Source organism: Dipodomys ordii, unplaced genomic scaffold (genome assembly GCF_000151885.1).
Source record: "Dipodomys ordii isolate 6190 unplaced genomic scaffold, Dord_2.0 Scaffold76, whole genome shotgun sequence".
Classification (NCBI taxonomy): Eukaryota; Metazoa; Chordata; class Mammalia; order Rodentia; family Heteromyidae; genus Dipodomys; species Dipodomys ordii.
Window position 1 is genome coordinate 7651279 of NW_012267292.1, and position 26814 is coordinate 7678092.

Consider the following 26814-nt stretch of genomic DNA (forward strand, 5'->3'; position numbering starts at 1 on the left):
AGCTTTTTTCTTTTTGCTTATGTGGTGCTGAGGAATCGAACCCAGGGCCTCAGGCATGCAAGGCAAGCACTCTACCACTGAGCTACCTTCCCAGCCCCCAGTTACCATTTGAAATGTGCAGGAGATTCCCACATGTGTATCTGCCCTTCCTGACTTCTTTCCCATACCTTGGATCTATGCCTTTGGACATTTGCTGTGAGTGGCCCACCTGCACATCAAATCCCCCCTGCCAAAAAGACAATTCCTCGTGTTCTTCAAGCAGCACAGCTTGCCCAAGTAGTCTCCTTTGTCTTAGTTGACTAAGCTTAAAACCTGAGCCATGCTTTGTTCTTCCCTTTCCTTCTTTCCTCTTCATCCACTTAGGCAAGCAGGCACGAAAGCTTATCATTATCAGTTCTGGTTCCCTTACCTCGCCAGACCATCTCCTTCCCGTTTCCTCTGCCCCTTCAGTTCAGGACTTCCTTCTGTTTTATCTAGACTCTCCCCACCCCTCATCCAGGCTGTTTGAGACAATGGGATCAAATGAGCTCTCCTGAAACAGCATTTCAGACCTGGCTGGTCTCTACTCAGAAATCTCCTGCCACCAAACTTAAGTCTGAAGGCCAAGACAAGATGCCTGTGGACCCTTGAGGATGTTAATGTAGTCTTTTATCTTGCTCCTTCCATAAAGCACCACATTATGTGTGTCAGTGCCTTCTTCATTTGAAGTTCAGGACTTTGCTTGCCTCTAGAGATAGCCTCCTATTTCTTCTTAAAGTTTTGTCAGTCTTTGTGGTATGCCTTTGGTGGGAGCTGTCTCCCCTGCATTTCTTCAGTGCTTAGTAGACAACTTGCCAGGCTTGGGTCCCTCTAGCTCATTTCCTCAAGATCTTATTCTGTCCCTTCTAGACTATCATCGTCCTGAGTGTAGAAGCTACCCTTTATCTTCTTGGAAAATCTTTTCTCTTACAAGCATATAACACTCAATAAAAATTGATTGAACTGATAGATTTCATAGTTATACTGACTATATTTATGTATCTTGCATATGTTTCAGATTTTTCTTGAAGTTCCAATTTTTTTTTTAAATAGGCAAGGTGTCTCACTATATAGACCATGCTGACCTTGAACTTGTGAGCTTCCTGCCTCATGCTCCCAAGTGCTGGAGTTACACATACAGACATGCACTACCACCACCAGGTCCAGCATTATGATTCTTTTTGAATTCAGTTTTTTCTTTGGTGTGCCACTTGTTTGTATGCCTTGCCTTAAATATCTCTTGGTTCTTTATAAAGCCTTAGGTGGGTAAAGTGATAATGTAATACATACATTTTTTAGTATAAAAGAATTACAGGGTTGGGAAGGTGGCTCAGTGGTAGAGCGCTTGCCTTGCATACATGAGGCCCTGGGTTCTATTCCTCAGCATCACATAAGCAGACAAAAAAAGGTGGTGCTGTGGCTCAAGTGGTAGAGCACTCTCCTTGAGTTGAAGAGCTGAGGGACAGCGCCCAGGCCCAGAGTTCAGGCACCATGACCGGACCCAAAAAAAAGAAAAAAAGAATTACACAGTTTGATTCCATTTCAAACTCATTTACTTTTATCCTGTTTCTTCCCATAACTTGAGGAAGAATGTGAAAGGAGAATAAGAGGACTATCGCAAAGCACTGACTATAGACATTGAAGAACATGGAGTTTTTATACTATTGAACTTGATGAACACACTTTGAAAATTACCTTTTGATTCTCAATTCATTCATCAATAGAATGAAGGTTTTAAAAATACTCATCTATGAAACCTTGTTGTCTATAGTGTAGGACACATAGTGAATGCTCACTATAATTTTGAGAGTTGCATGGAAGGGCAAGAATCCTCCTAGAATCTTCCTGTGAAGAGTAAGTGAGAAAACCTATGAAAGTGTGTGATAGTCAGCAGTGGACTTGTATGTTAACTTCCTGTCATATAGAGACTTCCTGTCATATTAGACACTTTCTCCTTGCTGTTGTTTGGGGAACATCTGTAATTGCATATTCCTGCCACATAATGTGTAGTGTACTGTGTGATACAATGCTGGGTATTATTTTTACTAGATTTAAGGGCTCTACTGGATTTCAGATTGCTCCAGATTAGTTTCTGTACATATTTAATGCAAAATATGCAATGTATTGGTATGTGTATTAAATTTCATCAAGCCAACTCACTGAGCCTTGGTAAAGTTGCTGTTTGGAAATAGCTAATGGTTTAATTATCCAGTGCTAGATTATTGACAAAAGAATATGGATCATAAGTAGTTTCATTATTTGAAAAATAATATTTCTGTGCTATGAACTTCTAATTTGGCCTTTAAAACGGGGTGACAGTTCCATTATCCTCAGGAGCCCTTTCAGTGTGCCATTGTTTATTTGCAGAAGAAGAAGAGGACAGTGCTTCGGTGAAAATGGAAGAACACGAGACGACGAGTCAGGATGGCATGCATCAAACCTCAGGTGATGATTGTGTAGCTTCCTGACAAAGCTGATTTGGGTTTTGTTTTAGCCACTTTCTTACTGCTCTAAAGATGTTTACCCAACTCCCAGAAATTGGCTTGTTTGGTCTGGATATTTTAAGGCTGATAAGCTGCTTAGTCCCATTTAGGATGCAAGAAAACCACTTGAGAAGGATTTATAAAGTAAGCCAATTTATACAAGGTATTCCTCCCTGAATTACTTTGTAATGACTCAATTAGCTTTCATTTCTGCACAAAGGAGATTTAGTTGCATAAATTAGCTTATCATCATTGAGGAAGTGTCACTGCTAAAGGACAGTTTATAGATACAACATGCAGTTGCTGTCAAACCTATAAGAATGTAATATAGACATCTGTGTATACTTTGTGCTTGAGCAGAACAGACTTCTGCCATTCAGAGACTAACAGGGGACAACAAGTTGCCCAAGGGACTGGCAATGTAGACATCTCTGAAAAGGTCAACTTGACACAGGCTCTGACAATCGACCCACAGCTCTGTCTTCTTTGATAAAAATCAGATAAACTTAAGACCGCTAATTGATCTGCAGCCTGTTTAAATGTTGGCCATGCATATCTTCATTGCATATGATTAACACAGAAAGCAAATGAATTGGGTAAGAAATGCCAGAGTCCAGTGACAGCAGCTTAAAAATTGGAAAAGGACATTGGTGGCCTAGCAGGCTAGGAAGGATGTTCCCCCTTATACATTTCCACTTGGCACACGGCCCCAAGTACTAATTGTGACTGAGACTAAAATAATAGCTGCACACAGTATGTACAAAATCACATGATATGGATAACTTCGCTTGCCTGTTGTTATTTCCAAATAGCAAGAGATAAGCCATATCTGTAGTGCAAGCATGAGGTTAGTTTTGATAAACCAGCAATTACTGTACACGGAAAGAAGAGAAGGACCACCTCCTTATCAGGACTTTACACCTCTTCATAGCCACATGTCAGCCAGGGCAGAGTCTCCCCTTTTTCCCCTAGGTCCTGCAAAGGGCTGGAGCTGGGGTCACCTTCCCCTCTCCAGTGTGTCCATACATCACTCTTTCCAGCTGTCAGAGGCAGAGAGGACAAGCAGTGTGTTCAGGAAGTCGCTGTCCAGAGGCCTTCCTACTGTGACATGTGGAGAGGAAACAGAGGCCTGATTCTGGACCTGGACAGGAAAACAGGAACAGGTTGCTGTGAAAGGTTTTAGTTTGCTTTTTTTCAGAAAGGAAGTGAGAACAGAGTCATTAGATGTTAGCACTCCCATCCTGTAAAATACAGCTATAAAACACTGCAACTTAGTGTTTTATAGCCATGGACCTATAGCTATTTTATAACCTCCAGGACTGTTCAATAGCAATTTAAGGGTATATGTTTTGGGTTATGTATCATGAAACTTCTGTCCAAAGCATGTCATTTTCTTTTTTAATTTCTATGCAGGCATAGAAGGTAGACACATATAAATATTCACTGATGCAAATAATTTGACTTAAAGTAATTGTATTTTTCAACAACACAATTTTTGAAGAAAAAAAAAAGAGCTTCTCTTTTTGAAAATAACCGTCTCTTAATTTTTTGCCTATGAGGGTAGGAAAAAAGTCAGTTTTCCTCAAAGGAATGCAGTACGTAGATCAAGCTTTTCGTGCCATAGCTGTACACAACTGCAATAATTCTTATCTTTCGTGACATGAAATTCTTTTCAAGCAACAGTTTTAATGCTTTTGCATAGCAGTGACCTTTGCTCGTCCCTATGCTGTCAAAGACTAGAAGCCTATATGCTACACAGGGCAAGGGTTGACAAGGGTATTACTAGCTTGCTAAGCATCACGTGACATGAACTTCTAACCTTACTCAAGAATGTTACGTATTTTTCACGTTGATTTGCTTTTTAAAGATCACAGAATAATTTAATGTAAAATATGTAAGCAAAAACAAAATTAATCTTATGTTTCTTACAAGTTCTATCATGCTTAAACTTACATGTCTTGCATATGTGTGTATGCATATATATTTTTAACACTGACATATGCTTACCTTTTCAAAATAGTTTTCAACTTCCAACACTTAGTGAGTGATTCTCCATTATGCTGTATAAATAATTATTATCATATAATTCACTGTCATCATGTTTCCAAAAGCTATCTCTAGTGTTTACTTGTCAAACTTTGGTAACAGTTTGGTTAGCTGCTTAAGTCCTTCCTAGACTTGGCTAATTTACATTTTTGTTCTTGCCTTCTTCCTTTTAATTTTTTAAAAACCATTTATCTCTCTCAAGACAAGAAATATAGAAGGTGATTTTTTCCAGTAATTCTGAAAAATATAGCTCATGATATGAATAAGATAGAAAAACCAATCCTTGTGGTAAAGACAACTAAGCAATTAAGTTATATTTCAGAATATGTTTACTACATGATGCTCCATCCCATAAAATACATACTTCACATTCATTATTTTTCATTGTATTAGTCAACCTACTATAAACCTATTGTTCTTTTGAGGCTATATATCTATGCATAAATTTGTGTGTGTGTGTGTGTGTGTGTGTGTGTGTGTGTGTGTGTGTGTGTGTGTGTGTTTAGGCACACTTAAAATTTTTTAAATAAACTGTAGGAACATTCTACCTTCTAAGAATAAGATAATTCCTCATTTTTATGTCCAGATTTCATATCAAGAATTTAAACATTGCTTTCCTGAGGAGACTTAGGCTAATAGACATGTCCTGCCGGGTTTTCCCTTCTGTACAACTACTCATGCTGAAATGGAATAGTAAATCGTATGTACACGGAGCTACGTGACATAAACAAATTATCTTTTAACATAGCTCACATATGGGACACAGAAATGAGGTTGGTCTTTAGGTAACATCATCTTCAAGATTATAGAAAGCACAGTTGAAAATGCATTTCTTTCCCAGGATTGCTGAATCGCTGGCTCCCTTGCCTCTACAGCAGTGAGGCTTAATGAAATGCTCATGATCCACATCTAGGGAGAGATGCATCTTACACACGGTGGGGGTCTCTCTTCCCCTTTCCTGCTCCTATAACGCCCATTAGTGTTAATGGGAGTTCCTTCAAGTGCATCGAGGGGAAGAGAGACCCCAAAGTGATAAGGATTATGTGTTAGAAATCACCACATACTTTTCTTTTTCTTCCTTTCTTCACCACCTCCTCTTGAAAAAATATTAAATGAAAACCTACTTTGAGTAAATTCTGAAAAAGAGAAGAACATCCTGGCAAGTTTGGGGACTCATTGGAATGCCACAGCTATGCCAAAAAACTCTACTCTAGTTTTCAGCCCAAGTTTTGTTTCTTCTACCTTTTGGGCCCAAGCCTAAGGCTGGGCAGCATGGGGAGCACATAGGATTCTTGACTGGGGAGGCCTTTTTCCTTCCCAGCTGGGTACTGTGGAGGAGAGCCTGGCATGTGAAATGATGTCATCCCCTCTTTGCTCTAATTCCTTGACTTTTAAACTGACACTGACAGACTGCATAGGCCCAACATTTGACCTATTTAGCAATTGATTTAATCTGATTAGAATGTTTCAACTTCTAAATCTCTAGTTGTCTAAATAAGTGGTTTTTTAAAAGAAATCAGTCACTTTATTATTAAGTGATTTTTTTTCCTAAAAAAAAAAAAGAAAGAAAGAAAAGAAATTAACTATGTTTGGAGCCATCTGGCCAGCTGGAGTGCCCTCTAGTGACCACTTATAGAATTTATTTAATATATTCTGCTGGGGAGAGAGGTAATGAAGGGTGGCCACAAGCATTGTTAGTTCTTGGTTGGATTCCCAGGCTTATGTACATCCCTGCTGGTATCAGTGATGAGCGTTCAAGTGCTGGTGTGAAGAAGTCAATATGGTGTCTGTCTTTCTCAGCCTTCTTCTTCTTCCCTCTCTTCCTCCTGTCTCCCTCCCTCCCATTGTCCCACTCTGACTCCTTACACACACGCGCACACACACACACACACACACACAGCACACATGCATGCACGCACACAATGTAATAGGTAAATTTTGGTAGGATTTATACAGAATAGTCCTTGTTTATTTTCTTGTGGGATTGTTACTTTAAAAATGTTTTTTGACGATATTAAGAATTTTTAAATTTTTCTAATAAACATAACACTTGGTGTAAAACACAAACTATGCCTATGAGCTCCCTGATGGCATACAAATGTGACTAGTTGAGTTGCAATCACCACGAAGCCTGCTGTTTGAAAGCCATATAACAAAACTAAGATGACAACCCTGATCCAGCATGGGCCTCCAGTCATCTCCTCGGCATTCAAAGATGACATTCCAGTGATGAAAGTTGTCAGCACGTACGTCTTCTGCCTGGCTAGCGAATATGTGGACACATCTTACTGATTTTACTTGCATTCTTTTTGCGTTAACTCATCAGAACTCAATTATCATGAAATTAAAAACAGGAAATAGTTCTCAGTGAAACAAAAGCATCCAGTGTGTTTAACTCTGTGCTGTATTTCAGGAGACCCACATTGTATAAGTGACAAAGCATTTATTACCCAGTTTATTGTGGTATTACAGAGTGGAGAGCACTAAATAATCAATCAGTTAATGGTCTGTATGGCAGTTTGAGCACATCACATCCATTGTGCTTATGCTGGTAGAGGGATGCGCTGATAGCTGCCGTGTACGTTGCATGTTTATTCAGTCTAATGTCCTAAACTGAGCCTTACAAAAACCCAGTGAAAAATGCAGCTCTAGCATTGGCAGTTTCAAAGTTGCTAAAATAGTTTAGACTTCAGGAAGCCTTGTGTTTCCAAAGAAAAGAAGGGCAATTACCTTTTAAATTAGTTCCTATGTATGCCCTTCCTTTAACCAGCTTTTAAATTGTAGGATTTAAAGGGCAAAAATAGTTCCCTGGTTCTGGTTTTATATATGTGCATTAGTTCTATTGTTATTATTATTACTGTTATTATTTTCCTGAAGTGTCTTCAGTTTGTTAAGTGGTTTTGTCATCATGTGTTTGTCCCATCGCTTGGCTGTTGCTCATTAGGAAATTTGGCAGTCTTCTTCAACCCACAGGGTGAACAGGCTTAGGTTTGTTATAGAAAATAAATGTGAAGAAACTTATAATGTTGTTTTTATGAGAATGTCCTGAAACTTCACGTTTTCAGTGAAAAACAGAAAACGTAAAATGACCTTAAAATCAGATCTTTTGCAAAGAGATCTTTATTAGATGATAGTAAGTAGTAGGATCCTTGTGTAGATAGGTTAAAATGTTTATGGTCTTAGGGCGGAATTTTTATAGGCTATTTTACTGGCATGTTTCTGTTGATTTAAGCTCTTACTCATACTTTCTCTTTCTTTTTCCTAGGAGGTAAAAGCACTGATTATGCTAACTTTTATCAAGGTTTGTGGGATTGTACAGGAGCTCTTTCTGATGAGCTGTCCTTTAAGCGTGGTGATGTGATTTACATTCTCAGCAAGGTAAGACGGTACCTCAAAGTGACAACAGTAAAAGGGAAATTCGCAACCTGATCTTTATGCACTTGGATTTACAACACCAGGGAAAAATGCCATTTGGAATTCTTCTAGGTCCTTGTTAACAATTGGGAGTTCACAATAATTAATTATTTTGTCAAGTAGAATATAATCAAATTTTAAACACAATCAGATAACAGGATTCAACTTACAGTGTGTTTACCTATCACTTCAGTCCCTGGCTCACATCCACCCCCTGCCTTCTCCAGAAACAATATACTTATGTGAAAGTTAACATTGTAAGGTATTAGGTTATTTATTATGTTTTTCTTTCCTCTTCCTTTTTATTCTTCTGTGTGCTTATTCTGATTTTGTCTGCCATTCACTACTGGAAACACTATGTTTATAGAACAAGTTTTCATCTTTATGTAAACACATTGGGTGTTCCGACAATTTAAAAGCAATGCTTTTCTTTCAGACAGGTTTAGGTAGTTCTTAAAAAGTTTAACACTGTATTTCTAAACACAGTTTCAAAGTGTATTGCTGTAAACTCATCTTTATATACATAACAATCTTTGTTTCTGCTTTTTAAGATACTGAATAATCAGATCTAAAACTCAGTTTATGCTTCTAAAAATGAGCACTCTTAATTTTTATATTTTAAAGTCACCTACTACAAGATGGGCATTAAAAATTCCCTCTACAAAGGGTTACAATTAAAATTTAAGTTTTGCAATATAAATATACAATATATTTTACATCTTAAATGTAAATAGAGAGATATTAAATAAGTTTTAAGTTTATGAGTTTTAGTTTTTTTAAGAAAGATTTTTAAGCTTTTAAGGGAGATAAAATAACTTGTTAAATCAGAAGGTAATTTGGGAATGCTAAATTTTAAGTTAGGTGACTCCTGCATAAGTGACAGACAAAGATGTATGAACAAAGATAATTTATTCTTGGTTTGTAAGAGAACTTAGACCAAAAACAGTGTCAAACTCCTCAACTACTGCTTCTCCCTCTATTTTCTTTCCCTCCCTCTCTCCTCCATTCTTCCTTTTAATTTGAAACCATCATAAAGCACTTACTATGTGCCAGGACCCCTTCTAGAGATCAGGAATCCAAAGAGGCTAAGATAGACTCACTTGCAGATTTTTGGCGAAAGAGATACTCATTAATAAGCAAATACAGACAGCTGCTAATAACTGCCAGTTAAGATTCCCCAAAGCTAAGGCTTCTCATTTCTCTTACTCAGTATAATTGCCCAAATTATAGAACCTACAAGTAATCACATTCAAATGACAACTCTTTTCCTGTTTTCTTTTTTTTTTCCCTCTTAATTTGCATTGCTGGCAATGGAATTCAGGACCTTTTGCATGCAAAGCAGCTCTCTTCTGAGTTACATCCCCTACCCTTTAAAAATGTCAGGGCTTGCTGCATTTGCCTAGACTGACCTCAAATTTATGAACCTTGAGCCTCATCCTCCCTAGTACTGGGATTATGGGCATGTACCAACACACCTGGCTCCACCTGCCAACTCTTGATTAAGTCTGTCAGTGAGCATTTAATTTCCCTGAATTAAGAAAACAGCTTTAAAAATAATTATTTAATATAGAAACAATAATTAGTTAATATAGAAATAAAACTGATTCATTTCAGCACCTTTGGAATCATTCTTAAATTTAAGTACGTCACAGGTTCTTTAACCAGTATAGTTAAGTATGGTTAGCTCCCACCTAGAATTTCAGATCACAGGTATAAATATGAAACTTATAAAGTCCATGTAGGGTGTGTTCTTAAAAGCTTTCTTTATGAAAGGAAGTGTCTGCAGTTGGAAGCTTCTGTGGAGCACCCACCTCCAAATAAGCAAAGGTCCCAGAGGCTTGCTTATCCTCACAAGAGCCTCAGAAAATTGCTTTCTCTTAGCAGGAAGTTAAAAGTTTAATTGTAGGATATATACTATATTTCTAACATATTGGAGTTGCAGTTTGTGTTCTCTCAAATCTGTTTTGTGGAGATGATCATTTTGTAAAGCCTGATCAAAAATTAAGGTTAGAGGTCATCTTGTTTATGAGAAATATTTACTTCCACCTAAAGATTTTAAATGTTATTGTTTGGGAGAAAGACAACCCTAAATATCTGTCAGCCTTTCACAAGGCTCCAAGTTCCATTACCATCATTCTGGTAGGGTCCTTTTGGAAGATGAGTATGTTACCTGGGACTCATTTTGGTTTTTGGAAGAAAAGCCAAGAAAGAAGCCCAGGACTTTCTAGAATTAACTGGATGAGACTTGGTGAAGAAAAAAGGAATGGGCACTTTGTTCTCCTTGATAGATTTAAACATTTTCCAGCCCTAGTTGGTATATTGGCAGTTGAAAATCTGCCTGCTTTGGAGTTGAGCATATTTGTAAAGACTTATTTCCCCATCTTGGTTTGGGCAAGTTCAGATAGGAATCTGGAGAATCTCTAATAACTTTTTATTGGTGTGGCCTTCCAGTTTTAACAAAACTCAAGCAAACAGACCATAAGTTAATACCATAAATTTATTTAATATGTGATGACTGCAGTTTTGAATGTTTGGTAACATAAATTAAGAACTCAAGGCTCATAGTAGCAGAGAGCTATAAATTGCTCAAAAGGGCTTGTTTCAAGATCAAGATAGGGCCAATGTTATGTACTTTTAACACTGCAACCTGCATAGAAATCACTGTGTTAAAGACCTTGAAGTTTGTTTAATGTTTCTTAGATATATTTAGATTTCCTGGTGATGGGATGAAATTTTACCATTTTCATTTATTTTTTTACACCATCTAGTGGCTCAGAATGAGTGGTGCAGGTAATTGCTGCTAATGTGTGCAATCAAAATGGTGTCATTAATTCAACTTTGAATCTTGCTATGGGTTATTACATTCCCATCTCATGTCAATAAAGTATTAGCATTAATCATGAAAAATTTTGTTCATCATTTTGAATTAAGTGTAGAAATTATGTATAAGAATATATCTTAAAGAATATAGCATAATATTTGTGGAGACATAAAGTGTGTACTTTGTAAAGAAATTAATGCCATGACTTTTCTAATAAATAAAACCATTTAAAAATTTTAAAGAAGTTCAACTTGCTCTTAGTAATTAACTTATTTTTCATTTGAGATATTAAATTATCACTGATTTACTTTCTACAAGTTTGTTCTGAACACATTTTAAAAAGCAACACATAATAATTTAAGAAAAGATGAAATCTTTCAATATAAATAAACATTGAGACAAATCAAGAAATAAAATGGCATGCATTATGATGAAAAGACTTTTAATTTTGTAAATGTAATGGTAGAAAAATATTTAACTAGTTTGGAGATTATTAAACTGTCTTCATTAAAAATCACTATGAGGCATCACTCAAGGGTAGAAGGCTTGTCCATATAAGGCCCTGGGTTCAATGCCTTGTTTTGCTAAAAAGCAAGATAAATAAAAACTTCAAATCTCTGTGGAAATACAGTTTTATTTTAATATTCTGCCTTCTGCTTCTTTGGAAGGAATCCTTGATGGAGTGTCAGCTGTGCTCGGTCAGTTTGGGGGTGATTTATTTATTGGAGAGTTTTGCAAATCTTAGCTTCCCTGTTTTTTTTTTTTTGCCAATGAAAATCATATGTTGCAATAAAGAAAGAAGAGCTGGCAGACACCCTGCCCTACCCCCTTCCTTTTTTTTTTTTCTCTTAACATTTTCCAATTAACAGCTGCCATGTGACCCCCTCCACTCCCCTCAGCTAGTCCCTCCTTCAAAGTGTCTGGCATTTTCTTAGTTTTAACCTTTGAACCTCACTAATAATAAATCTAAGTACTGCTTGCCTAAAAGGCGAGCCAGAAACTTTTTGCTTTACAGTTCTTTTCATGTAGGGTTGCTGATTTTTTTTTTACGTGTTAAAATAAATGCTTCAGTAGTTCAATGGAGATTTGGAAATCTTTTCTTTTAAATCCTTTTTTGTTTCATCAGTTCCTATGTAGAGTGGAAGAAAGCAGAATGTGTGATTTTGAGGACAGCTGCATTGTTAGTGAATTCATTCTGAAATGCAGGGCTTGGTTTCACATTTTCTTGGTAAGGGGAAAAGTCATATTAGAGGCAGAAAAACCTTGAGATTTTTAAATTTTTTTCAGAAATTAAGTTACTTAAAAATCATGCTAAATTCTCTTATTAGTTTGCATTTCTCAAACCATGAACATAAAATAAGATCTTTCTGGAAACATTTTTGTGGACTTTTGTCATTTCAGTAGCAAGAACTAGATCATATAGCAGCAGGCAATGTCTGTGGCCCACATTCTCTTTGGTTATTTTATTCTGTCTTGCTGTTCTGGATTTACATCTTCTGCTAATTTATCTTTCAATCTGTACTTGTTGGTAAATTACTAACTGCATTCTTATCCTTACTTCCAAAGCTATAAATTAGAGACGATACAGACAGGCTGTACTTCAGCACAAAGAGGTTTGCTGCTTTCTCTGATATTAAAAGAAAAATCAGAGAATAGAATTCTGAAATATTTTATCTGGTCTGGGGCATATATGACTTCAGCTTTGCAAACTTTTGAAAAATATTTCATGAAGACAAAAATGCAGGTGAAGATGGTGGTCACTAATATACAATAGAAGATATTTCTGGGTCCTCAAAACCTTACCCTCACCTCTATTAACTGAGATTTCAAGCAATACTTCCTTTATTTTATTTTAGTGCTGGTCCTAGGGCTTGCACTCAGGCCCTGGGCACTGTCCCTTAGCTTTTCTAATCCAGGCTGGGGTTCTACCACTTGAAGCACAGCTCCATTTCCAGCTTTTTTGGTGATTAATTGGAGTTAAGTGTCTCATGGACTTTTCCTACCTGGGCTGGCTTCAAATGGTACTCCTCAGAGATCAGCTTCCTGACTTGCTAGGATTATAGGCAGCCTGCTAATACTTCCTTTTATATCTGTTTGGTGGACTTTTTCCAGTGATTGGTGACTTGTGACTATTAACCATTTGCTTCTCATTATGAGAATATGAAGAAATACAGTGGTTGGAATATGAGGTCACTATGTTTTTTGTTTGTTTTTGCTTCACATTTATGGAAAGAAATGAAACCAAAACTTGCTGATCTCTTAACAGCAGAGGAAAATGCAAAGTTTCTATCTTAGTTTTTCATTTGTGAAATATGACCTAAGGGGCCACAAATAGCACGGCCAATTGGTGGCAAGTAACTAGGACATCTCAATGTGGGACATGCACAGTGTTACTGTACTTTGGAGAGCCTTTTGAGAAGGAATATCTGTTCTTGTGGTTGGCTTTGTTTCTATTTGACAGCATGTTGTTTCCCACATTGTCACTGTGGTGTTGGGGCCTTGGGTACAGTGGAAACATTAAGTAAGTGACCTCCTACATAGCTGTGAAAAACCAGCCATGGACACAGCACCAGTCAGAACACAATCTAGTTCCACTCACAGGCCTCTTCTTGGCTGTTTGCAAACAGCATACTCAAGTACTTCCCTGTTTCCTTTTACATGAAATAGAGGAACCTTCCAGAAGGAGGTGGCAGGAAGAAGAAAGGGGAAGATGCCAGTAAGGCAGGCAGCTGGTCCAGCCACTGAAGTGGCTTGAGAGGTAGAAGATGAAGCAAAACATAGTGTCACAGGGGCCAGCTGAGCAGAGGTTGTGTAGAAGAGCTACTTTGGGGAGGAATCAGGTTGCATGACCTTGTGGCTTTAAATCAGCATGGAATAATCAAGCATTTGCAGAAGAAACAGCAGCTTAAAAAGAAGCACTATACTAATATATTTCTTTAAGTCTAAAATTGAATGAACCCTCAAAAATCAGGAACACCCTCAATTTACATATCACACTTTGCTTTTACTCTTCTATGTTGTCTCTTTTTCCTGCTCTCTATAACAAAGCTAGGTATTCCAGGCAAGTTATTAGACATGAGTGAGTGGAGATAAATAGACTACTGATTAAGTCTTAGAGTAAATGTTTAACAAATTACTGACAAGTGATGCGTGTTTATTATTGACTGTTTAGCTGTAAAGCAGCAACTAGAAAAGTTCTAAGAAAACATTCTATTTCTCTAATACTTGTTTTTGTAAGATCAGGTTCCCTTTTGGAGAGCAGGATGGAGACCCATTCAAGACAACCAGATTGTCAGATAGATACTGCATCCCAGAGTGCCCTAGTGTTATCTCAATTTGACTCTATCAATTAGTGGACAAGGAGAGAGGTCAAAGAAAATATATTTTGAGTACTTGCAAGTCCAGTTCTGGACACTTAATGATTTAGTTTCATCTATATCATATAGTAACCCTATGAGGCATTTATAGTGTTTAATTTTTATGGACTAGAAACTGATCTTAAGTAAGATTATTATAGATGTTGTAAGCACTGTTTCTGGGAATCAATAGAGATTTGACACTAAAACCTTTTCTTTTCTTTGTGCCTTGCTTCACTCATCTGGGCCATGATTAGAACTTCAACTCCCCCCCCCATCAAGTTAATTGTAATTATCACACCCTAATTCTAAAAAATGTAGATGGTCAAAATTATTCCATTTTTTAACCAATAGATATTTAGTGAATATTTATGCAGAACACTATTTCAGGTCAAAATCAGTCCAAAGAAGCGACAAACTAAATTGGCTTTCTTTCATTGATTTCTGCAGGTGAGTTGTAGAGACAGCCACTCATGAAATAGAAAACTGTAATAGATTATGAGCTATAAAACGTTGGAATGCCCAGAAGAGAGAAGATCACCAAATTTTCCTAACCATAGTTATTTATAAGGATACAACTTGAATTAGAACTTTATATGTGAGTAGAGGTTATTCATTCAACAGATATTTAATTCGTACAATGTGAAGGGATGGAGAGTCCTCTCTCAGTGAGAGGGCAGACCCATCGACAATCCAGATCCCTTCTCTTTCCCCTCCCTTGAGAATGGAAGCAGCTAGAGAAAGGCTATAAAAACCAAATCAAACTGACCTTTCCAGCCAAGTTTTCCTGCTTCATCTTAATGCTACTTTCTCCATGTCTTCCTCTGGACCTTTGATGTTAACCATACATTCTCAACTTGTTCTTTTATCTTCCAGGCCTTTGTACATGCTCTGCATTGCTCTCTTCATTATACTGTCACAGTTTCAGCCCAACTGTTGTTTTCTTTTTTTTTTTGGTCCAGTCGTGGGGCCTGAACTCTGGGCCTTAGCGCTTTCCCTCAGCTCTTCAGCTCAAGGCTAGCACTCTACCACTTGAGCCACAGCGCCACTTCTGGCTTTTTTCTTTTTGCTTATGTGGTGCTGAGGAATCGAACCCAGGGCCTCGAGCATGCAAGGCAAGTGCTCTACCACTGAGCCACCTTCCCAGCCCCCAACTGTTGTTTTCTATATACAAAGAGCCTCTAAGTTCTTACTGAAGCAAGAATTACTGGCTTCTCTGTTTATTCATTTCTTCTCTCATACAATATTTTTTTAAATTTAATTTTATTTTATTTGGCAACATACTGTACAGAGGGGTTACAATTACTCATACAATATTTTTAATATTATGATTCATTCTCTGTGTCTCTTTTCTTCCCTCTGAACTTATTAGACACTGTATTAAATAGTTTTGTACTAATATTTAACATTATGAGAAGTGTTGAATATACATTTACTAAAATATAGTTAAAATAGGTCATAATCATAACATCTTAAAAGAATGACAGGGTCACAAGTTAGGGAAACTTTAGTACTATCTTTGTACTTTATATATTCTATTTAAGGCCTAAAAGGCATCAGGGTCTCTGCAGCAGCACTTTCAACTGAGCCGTGAGTTTTTGACAGCCAAATCATAAAAGTTAGAGATAGGGAACTAATAGTTACTTTAAAAAGTGTGTGTGTGTGTGTGTGTGTGTATGTGTGTGTGTGTGTGCCCGTGCACACCCATGCACCAGTTCACCAGGGCCTGGGCACTATCTCTGACCTTTTGTGCTCAAGGCTAGTGCTCTATCACTTGAACCACAGCTTCCTTTCCAGCATGGACTTCCTTGTCTGAGCTTCCTTCGATCTCAGCCTCCTGAATAGCTAGGATTATAGGCATGGGCCTCCAGAGCCTGGCAACTAATGATTCCTTTTAATCATAAAGGAGAGCTCTTAGCTTTTCCCAGCACTGGTTACTTTTGAAATATATGTTCATTCATACATTTCTGGAATCTGTACTGATTCTCTAGCCACAACTTTTTTTTCTAATAAATGCAAGAATACATCAAAAAATTATAGTAATTGTAACAATTTTGTTAAGGTAATTCTGTGAGGGTCTAAGCATATAATAATTAGGCTTACTGATTTATTTAAGTATGTAACTGGGTTGTGATAGAGTCTCAATGAAGAATATAAATATTTTTTAAAAATCATCTATAAATGCCAGGCACCAGTGGCTCACGCCTATAATCCTAGCTACTCAAGAGGCTGAGATCTGAGGATCACCATTCAAAGCCAGCTGGGCAGGAAAGTTCGTGAAACTCTTATCTCCAATAAACCACCAGAAAACCGGAAGTGACACTGTGACTCAAATGGTAGAGCACTAGCCTTGAGCTGAAGAGCTGAGGGACAGTGCTCAGGCCCAGAGTTCAAGCCTCACTACCTACTAAAAAGCCAGGGGGTTATCCAAGGTTGTCTGCCTTGTTCACAACAGAGCTAGAATGAGGCTGTGAGGCTGCTGAGAAGATAATTTTACAAACAGTAAGAAGCAGCTGAAAACCCAGCAGATGTTCCATTATAAGTACTGTACTGTTTGTCGTCACAGGGGTCTGTCTGAACCTGTTCATTGTTTACAAAGAGTTCAGCTGAATGCATTTCTTCTGAGAACTGGAACTACTTTGTTCCAGTTCCAAAGGGGAGAGAGATCTTTCTTTCTGCACATGGAATTTCAGTTCCTGTATTGCATCGGAGAACATATGGCCAGCAGCCTTCTAGCATAGGAATCACACACACTATACAACTAAGCTTACATGCATAATGTGCTTCAGAGAAAACTTTCAATTTTTACTTCTTCAAAGATATCTAATATATACAAAGGAAAAATTATTTCTGTGGGGAAGTGACAGCTCCTGAAGAAATTAGGCAACTGGTACCCTATCCAAAATTGAAGAGGTAATCTTCTTCATCTGTCCCTGCTTACTGTTAAACACCTTTTACACATCTTGTACCATGTGGCATTACAGATTAACAGAGCCTTTCTCTGATCTTACTGAGCTTAGTTAAAGGAATAAAACTTGTATACTTAAGACCCATGGAAGAATAAAAGTTCAGCTTGAAATGAAATGCTAGTATGCGTTAGATAAGTGGAAGAAAAGTTGATGACAGGGAGTGACTTGAGTTGGGTCATAGTTGTTGGACAGGATTTGGCTGAGGAAGACATGCCTAGCAGGGGGACAGCACGTACTGAGGTGGACAGTGGACTATGTGGAATATAAAGTAATGGGAGGATGTTGCTAGCAGGATAAGAACAAGCCAAGCAGAGGGTTTGTAGTTACTGTGGTGGGCAGCTAGCTGGAGTAGTGGAGCCGAGGGGGTAAACTGCTTAAGACAGTTTCTGGGAAAATCAGTGGCAGTGGTGCTAGTTGTCATCTTGGGAAAGGTGATGAAGGCCTGAACCAGAGTGGCAGCATTTGGAATATGATGCAATGAATGAACCCACAAACAGTAACAGAGCAATGAAGTGGTAGGTAAAATACACTGAGTTCCAAAGGCCATCCTCTTCTGAGCAAGACTTGTTCTTTTTTTTTTGCCTAGCATTAGCAACGGTTCATTAGTCTGAATATCTAGTTTTTGCTCTGTGGTATTGTAACTGCTGACTGTGTAAAAAATTGAGTGAAATGTGTCTTGACCTTGATATATAAACTGAAATTTTTTCTGAGAATTTAACTCTTATTACAGGCTTTCTCTTTCTGAGTGTCTCTTGCTTTGAAAATAAAATATACAGAAAAAAATAGGAATTCTTAGAATTAAAGGGACTCAGTTATACCTCTCTAGTAAATACTAAGGTCATGAAGTTGATTTCTGTAAGCATTTAGGAAACTCAGTGTCTGCAGCCAGGCTTCTGAATTCATGGAGGATCTCATTTAACTCTTAAACTAAGAGTCAAGTGGTTAGTGGATAATGTTAACACTAAAGCACCAAGAGTCCCTGTTGGGCAAGTTTAAGGGAATCTTTTGAAATGATGAGTTTTATAAAGTTTCTAATCAGAAAAGCAAAAAGAAAAGATAGCCTTGAAGAAAGTAGGTATTTACTGCTCCTAGCTAGTCATTTAACTGAAGTGTTCATGAATGATCACAATGAATTTTTGCAAATAATGATTAAGTCTAGTGATCACTGTGTGTGTGTGTGTGTGTGTATGTGTGTATGTGTGTGTGTGTGTGTCTGTGTGTGTGTGTGTCTAGTGATCACTGTGTGTGTGTGTGTGTGTGTGTGTGTGTGTGTGTGTGCTGGTCCTGGGTCTTAAACTCAGGGCCTGAGTGCTGTCCCTGAGCTTTGTTGCCCAAGGTTAGTGCTCTTCCACTTCAGCCAAAGCTCCACTTCTGACTTTTTGGGGATTAATTGGAGATAAGAATATCTTGGACTTTCCTTCCTGGGCTGGCTTTGAATCACAATCCTCAGATTTCAGTCTCCTGAGTAGCAAGGATTATAGACTGAACTACTAGCACCTGGCTGTTTCATATTTTATAAATAAAATTCATTTCTCAAAAAAGCGTATACGTTTCTCCTCTCCTCCCCTCCCCTCCCACCCCCTCCTCTTCCCTCTCCTCTGCTCCCTTCCCCTTTATTTCCCTCCCCTCCCCTCCCCTTTTCCTATTGCCCATGATACGTGTTGAAGAAAATGACACATAGACTTATTGTTACAAGGGTTTGAACTTAGAACCTTACATTGCTTGGCCTCATGGAGTTTTCTACTCTGGCAGGCTTCTTACCACAGTCCTCTGGATCTCAGCCTCCTGAGCAGTTTACATTACAGATGTGAGCCACTAGTTCCTGGCATAGGACAGATTGAGTTTTAACATTTCAAACACCTTTTTCTTATAGGTAAATAACTTGTGAAAGAGCTGGACCAGCACAAAAACTTAGCAGTGTTTCAGGTTTCTGTTAAGATCCTATTCTTACATGGTTTGAAGAAAGTGGATTAGTAAACTTGAGAGAATCTTGTACTGAAAGGAATTAGTGATGTTGGGGCCTTGGTTAAGTGTAAAATAATATTCGAGCAGAGAGAAAAGATTGTATTAATGAGTGAATATGGACATATGTTTGCTGTTGTGATGGAGAAAGTCTTTTTCACTTTATCAAAGCTAGTCCTTTTCCCTACCATATTACATGATCACTTTAATTTATTGCTCAATAAATATTAAGTGGGCCCCAAATTTCAACTGTCAAGTAAAACAACTAAAATGATTTTAATGGAATATATATTGAAAGCATTCAGTGCCACCTTACTATTTATTTTTTCAGCTTATTGGGCAAATTTGGCTCTTTGCATCTTTGACTGCCACGTTACATTTTGCCTGAAGTCATCCATTTTGCAGATATTGAATTCTTTTTGAGGGCTATTTTTATACAATAAGCATCACTACACCTCTGGATCTTGATAGCATTACTGCAGGAGGAGAAAGCAGCTTTGTGTTAGTAATTACCCGACATTGTCAGAAGCTGACTGCAGGCCTCTTTCTAGTGATAACAGAATAACCGCATAATGTAGCTTTATAGCACATGATTAATAGAAAATAATTACACATCCTACAAAGGGATGCAATATTTCTTATAAATTGACTAGAATGGTTTCCTGTAGATTAAAGGACTCTTCATTATTTTATCAGTCTTCCTGAAGTACAGTCACTTGCCTGTGTTAGCATTTCAGTCGATGTTAAGAGCCGAATAGGGTGAAAGATACCAGATGGCAGACCTTCTTGTACCTGAGATCTCGGGGGCTGTAAAGATGACACGATGCTTCCTAACCTGTCAAGATTTAGATGCCAGCCAGGTATGGCCTCCTCTCCTCTCCTCTCCTCTCCTCTCCTCTCCTCTCCTCTCCTCTCCTCTCCTCTCCTCTCCTCTCCTCTCCTCTCCTCTCCTCTCCCCTCTCTTCCCCTCCTCTCTCTTCCCCTCCTCTCCCCTCCCCTCCTTTCCCTCCCCTCCTCTCCCCTCCCCTCCCCTCTCTTCCCCTTCCCTCCTCTGATTGCCCATCTCTCATCTCTCTTCTCCTCTTTCCTTTTTCACTCTGTCTTAATTAACAAGATAAGGCTTGAGAGTTTTGTTTAAATGATCCACCTGCAACTTTATAGCACAGTACCATAATTAGTATATGGACCATAAGACAACACTGTATTGATCCCGTTATTTTCCACAGTAAGTAATATATCACTCATAATCACATTTGTTAGGGGGCAGCAAAGAGGAAAGGCAGAGACAGGCCGATTTTCTTCCTCGGAAGGAAGCCCTGTGTGTGGTTGAATCTTGCGGCTGAAGTTTAGAATACCATACTCCAAGAAGCATTTTCATTCCAATTTATAGGCTGCAAATGGTTTAATTGGGATTCATGTTGCTCAGGAGGCTCATCCGGAGGATGGTAATGATGAAAGCCAAAGCTCCTGTGTTTGCAGTCTCGTCGACATACTCGATTGGCTACAGTGGAATCCATAAATTTGCTCCTAGATTTTTGCCTCACTATATTTTATCTCATCTCTTAATTCTACACAGGAGTATTAGATGGATTTGTGTGTGTGTGTGTTTGTGTGTGTATGTGTGATTGTAAAGCATTAAATATCCTGGTTTTGATTTCTACCCTTTTTCTGATTTAAATCAGTTATGTTTTAGAATACTTTCATTATGTGTATTTCATAGATTTTTTCCAAATATTTTAAATTAAGTGAATCATTTAAGGTAGTTTTAATGTAAAACTTTTTCCCCTTAGAATATTACTTTTAAGGGATTTTTCTTTTCTTTCTTTTTTCCTTTTTTTTTTTTTTTTTTACAGCTGAATAAGCATCTCCCTGCTGTTTACTACTGTGCTTTCTACTTAATGTCCCTGCTGGTCTCAAGTGTGAAATCTGTAATCTGTCCTTGGTTGATGTGATGGGTTGAGAGTCAGTTCTTGTGTGTGTGTGTGTGTGTGTGTGAGAGAGAGAGAGAGAGAGAGAGAGAGAGCACATGCACACACATGTGCTTTATGAGCAAGATATTGCGGCCTTAGGGGGCAGAATGGGTGATAACCAGAAAGAAATAAAAAGGCATGTTAACTTTCTGGCCTGTACTTTGAATCTGAACATTGTCATCCAGATCAAGGGCCATTCTCTGGCAGCAGGTTTGGGTCAATAATGCATCCTCTCACAGAGTATCTTTTTTGTGTAACTCTGGCAGGTGCTTTCTTTACTCTTTTCACATAGTTTGAAAAATCTAAGGCTGGCATTGGATAAGAGTGTTCACATTCAGACACTCTTTTGGCAATCCATTTTGAAAACTTATAGTGTAGGTCTTTGTTCCGTGGAAGGTTAAGTACATTTGTTTTGTTAAACATTAAGCTCTAATTGTATTCATTGCCTTAAAAATGGAAAAGGTCAGTTTTATTAGGTACTTATTAGGATATAATGGTTGCTAATCATAGCTTTCAGTAAGTTGGTATTTTCTTCTGACAAATGTGTCCTACATAGATTATCATCCTCATCACTGTGTTCTGGCCCCAGGGTGTTCTCCCTGCCTCCTTTTGTCCACTGAATATCATACTGCCCATGAACTTTTAGACTTAAGATCTGTAGTCTACAGCCACATCAGTGGGCACTGTGCTCTCCTTAGAGTAAAAAGCACAGCTGAGAGAGTTGGAAGGCTCCTGCAGTCCTTGTACCCTGGACACTGAGCTGGGAGGATCATAAGTTTGAGGTCAACCTGGGCTACATAGTGGGTTTAGCCAGTGTGGACGTTATAAGTGAGACAAAAGGAAGGAAGGAAGGAAGGAAGGAAGGGAGGGAGGGAGGGAGGGAGGGAGGGAGGGAGGGAGGAAGAGAAAGGAAGGAAGGAAGAAGGAAAGAAAGAAAGAAAGAAAGAGGGAAAGAGAGAGAAAAAAGAAAGAAAGGAATAGAATTAGTCTTTCTCTCCCTTCCACTAAGCCTAATTCTAATACTGCCCCCTGTTATAAAAGGACCTATAGATTTCATTCTGCAGTTGAGTCTTTATTGATAGACCATATATCAATATATGCATGCTAATATTGCTACATTTGTATTGAAGAATTGCATAATTTTCCTTTCTGATGGTCAATAGCATACTAATCAATACAAATGTGAAGTCTGCACTAGGAGTAACCTTCCCTCCCCACCAGTAACTCAATATGCATATGCACATTTATCTATGACTCACATGTTGGAAAATCATAACCTATTGAATTACTTTGGGGATTGATTTTAAAAATTTATCTTATATGAAAAATTAAATTTGGGTAGAATGCTTGTGCAGAGTATTGCTTTTGGAAGATATTATTCTTGAAACTTGTAATTCATTTTACTTTGTTTGTATCTCACTAAACATAAATAAATTTGAGATAAAAATACATTAGTCAATCTGGCAGACATATGAGGCCAGTTATGGAGTGTTCACCATGCCTAAAGCAGTGGCATGTCTGTCAGTGGGGGATAAAGGAGAGAAGAGGAGACCCAGGTTTGTTTATCTCATGTTGCAAAGTAAACGCAGAAGTGCCTCATCAATCACTCCTCTGTACAGCTATATTAATGTTCTGCCTTTAAAACTTGAGATACTTTTATTCCCTATTGATCCTCTACTAGATGGGTGAATTGAGCACCACCTTTAAATTCCTTCCTCCTATCCCTTCTCTGACTTAAGGTAGTTTATAATCAATTAAAGGTATAGTGAATGCCTTAAAGGAACCCATTGTAAATAATTTTGCGTTGTTGTTTTTGTATTTTTTTTGTATTAGTGTCTTCTTGTTCTCTAATGTATATATTAGCTTTTCTTCATAAGGACTATACCTCTGAATTCCAAATAAATTTAGATCACGAAAGTTTAGGAATTAAGTAGTTTATTGCAAAAAATAAAGTCATTTCATCTTTGCTAGATAATAAGTTTCTTGAAGGCAGATATACTATCTTTGGGATCTGGTGTTTGCACATAAATGGGGTCCCCAGCTGTATGGAGAGTGTCAGGGACACAGAGACAGGAGGCCTAGAAAACCAGCTTCCTGATGCAGTTTCATTTCCAGCTTTTTACCCTGTGTGACTGCTTCGTGGTTCTTTGCCAATGAATAAACAGGCTTTGTGTTAGACAGTAATCTAAATCTTCCCTAACAGCATCTTTAAGTGTCCAGAAATAAAAAAAAAGATAAAAATGTTTTCATTTGCAGCTCAAGCTCTTATAACTTTATGAAAAGAAATAACATTTCTTTCTTAGAAGTTGCATACACATGACATTGTACTTACACCGGTCTAAAGGTTAATATTGCATATTGTTTTCAATTAGGAATACAATAGATATGGCTGGTGGGTAGGAGAAATGAAGGGAGCCATTGGCTTGGTGCCTAAAGCCTACATAATGGAGATGTATGATATTTGAGAGCCCTGGGTAAGTACATTTTAATCCAATATTCTGGAATAGCTCATATGTTCTCTTGGTCTCTTCCTTATGAGTCTTTGCTTTTTTTAAAGAAAAAAAGTCTTTACAGTTTTCTGATAACATGAAGATGTTGATCTCAAATCTTTTTGTTTGTTTCGTTTGCTCTTGAACTTTTAAAATAAGCTCAAGGAATTTATTTTGGAAGTGCATAAATTAATTTAGAGAAAGTCCCTTTGATAATAACCAGCTGTTTTCCCAAACCCCCTCTATCATAAACTTGTTACTTTGATGGCTTTTCTGAGGAGCCCAATGGAAAGATACTGAGTAAACATTCATGTTTGTTTGTCTAAGACTTTAATTTTTTTCTAAGCATGAAAACATAACATTTCTACTGAAGAATAAAATTAAAATGCAATGTTTCTGCCTTCAGGGAAGGAAGCGTCTTCAGGTTGTCTGCAAGTGCTGTGGTATAGAAGCCTCCTACAAGCCTGAGTGAGAGTTTGGAGTCAGTCTTTAACTGCTATTTTATACAATTTTGTTCATTGAAATAGCCCTCTGCTGTGAAATGAAATAAGAGGTATTGATTAAATTAGGTGTAAACGGGAAAGTCATACCTGTTGCTATTTTTCAAAGAAGTACTTATAGGATTTATTTACTTATTTAATTTATGTGAACAATTCATTGCTTATGGGTGTGGAACATATTGTCACTGTGACATAAGCTGTCCTTTCTCTTAGTCATTGGATATCAGAGTATCACATAACTTCATAGAGTTTTAATTTTTATCATACAAGATTTGATAGCCATATAGATGATTTCCATTAGCAATTTTTTCGCACAATAATCACGTTTTTGTGAAATAAATCTTACAGATTGTAAAATTTACTCCTTGTTAAATATAGCCACAGGGAAGAAAAGCAAGATAGAATTACAAATGGCAACTTGAGTAAAGTGCAAATCAGAACCAGGTCTGTGCAAGGTCAGTCACCAATAGCAAGACTGATTGGATCATGGGATTCCCATTGTTTTCTACCATAGTTTTACTTAACATTTAATAATAAAAGATCCATCAGAAACCCTGTAGTACCACTAATACAATGGTATAAACAGTCTCCCTGTAGTGTTGTAGTAAGAGGGCTTAGTCTAAGTCTTACCCTGCCTTATCCTTGTTGTAAAGGCCTACTCTAGTACAGCTCATCTCTCTCCCCAGTATATCTCAGCACTGAGAGGAATTGTCGAAATCAGAGGAGTGCTGTTTACCCACAGGTGAACAGAAGGCTGGTGTTCTGAGTTATATACTCTTTGCTGCTACAGCAGGAAAGTCCTGTTTGAAATCAAAGCTATTCGTTGGTAGCAGTACTGTAACCAAATAAGCCTTAATCTGTATCAAAACACATTAGTGATTGGATAATTACTTATAATAGACATAACTTTATACCGAATCATTACCTAACAGGCACTACCTTGGCTGAGCTTTTTCCATCTTTAATTTACAAAAGAAAAGATTCTAACCATGCAAACGAGCTGATAATCTTTTTTTAACACTTCTCTTTTTATGTAAACCTATTTAAAAATAATATTAAGTAGTGTTTATTTCACTGTTTTCCTCTAAATGCCATGATCTCTAATTTCGCATGTAAAAAGCATAACAATTTCAGAGATTGTGAGTAAACTCATATATAGAGATAGATAGTCAAGTTAAAGTTTTCTGAAATTAAATTTATACTGTTACCCCTTTTCCTAATGTAATACCACTGAAATGGATTGAAATAATCTTGGCAAAAAATTAGACAGGTGGAGATGAACTTAGTGGATTGTTTTTTTCAAAGCCTGTCTGGCTAAAAAGAGGTTGTTTCTATTGACAACATAGCCTAGCTTATGGGCACAGGTTTGTTACTTGACCAGTAGATGGCAGCAGATTGTCATTGCATTCAGAGCCACTTGGTGACCCCCTCCCCCACTGAAGCACAACCTTACCCAGAACATGATCTGGTTAGGGGATTTCTGCCTCCTTTTACAGTTAATCCAGGAGAGGGAGTCCTTCTCCAACTGATGACGAACAATTGAAAGCCAGAAAACTATATTCTCTGTGAATGGCCACCATATAGAAATATAGTGTGTGACTTATGTCCAGTGCGCTGCTGGCCTTTGTTCTTTCTAAACTTGAATATATGTGGGAGACAGAAAAAAAGGAAACAAAAGACTTAGAATTTGGGGTGATAAGAAAAATACCTGGTACTTTTGATCCATAATTATTTTATATTCATTTGATGAAGTAATTTGTATACTAACAGGGAGAAAGTTTTCTTTACACTCTTGATAATATATCACGTACTCTTCAAGAGCATTATAATATCATTAATGTGAATTTGAACAACGTGGCTTGTTAGAAAATATGCTAATTGTTATGTTCTCATTATGTTTGCTTAGCTTTTATTTGTTTTTTCTATGAACAGTTAGAGACCTAATTTTTTCAAAGGTGATTGTAAGTCATATTTTATATAACATTTTGCTTGATTATTTGCTCTGTACTGAATTTGTACTCCATTGCCATTAGATCTTACAATAATGTTCCACTCTGCAAATTTTTAAGGTTCAAATAAAGTTTAATTGTTTGCAAACTGTTATGATGCTAATAATTCAACAGCCTGCTGTGTTACTAATGAAATTACTTTGTTATGATTAATTTGGAAAATAGTGTGTTGATTGTAGTAATTAAGCACAACAAGGTGAAGTAAATGATTCTAATGCCATCTGGCCTCCAAACTGAATGAAGAAATGAAATAGTGCTGTCATCTGAATTTATTCAAAGAAGTAAGGATAATACAAATGACTTCCATTGGGTAGTCTTTACATTTAACCACAGCTCACTCCATTCTGGTTCTGCCACTTTACTGCATAGACACTTGCTTTTATGAAAAAGAATGCTGTTTCGGTCCAACAATTGTTCTAAATGCTTTATTTCAAGATGATTATTTTTATCACAATTTAATTACAGATAATTACATAAAGTAGTAGATGCTCATAGAAAAATTACTTTTTAGCCATCTGTAGGTAAAATTCCATATAGATGGGGTTTTGTTTTGTTGCTATCAACCTAAAAGCACTTTTGTATAGCCTTTCACAAGCAGTACAACTTCCCTTCAACTGTTTCTGTGTTTGCACAGAATTTACACAGAATTCTGTGTTTCCTGTAATTTTTCCAACTACTACTCATCTTAAAGGCTCTGGGTACTACCTAACTTCATGATGAAAAACAGTACGATATACATCTTATAGACTCAGATTTGCAGTTCGGCCACTAAGAAAA

At 37.4% G+C, this 26814-nt stretch overlaps 1 protein-coding gene across 1 annotated transcript in view; it reads left to right on the forward strand.

Moving 5' to 3' along the window:
• Positions 1-26125, forward strand: part of Skap2 (src kinase associated phosphoprotein 2) — a 173309-nt gene extending 147184 nt beyond the window's left edge. Inside the window, exons 10-13 of the mRNA XM_013024469.1 lie at positions 2386-2463; positions 7813-7925; positions 23412-23513; positions 23935-26125. Of these exons, the coding sequence (XP_012879923.1) occupies positions 2386-2463; positions 7813-7925; positions 23412-23504 (284 nt within the window). The 3' untranslated portion in view covers positions 23505-23513; positions 23935-26125. The remainder of the gene's footprint in view (positions 1-2385; positions 2464-7812; positions 7926-23411; positions 23514-23934) is intronic.
• Positions 26126-26814: the final 689 nt, after the last annotated feature.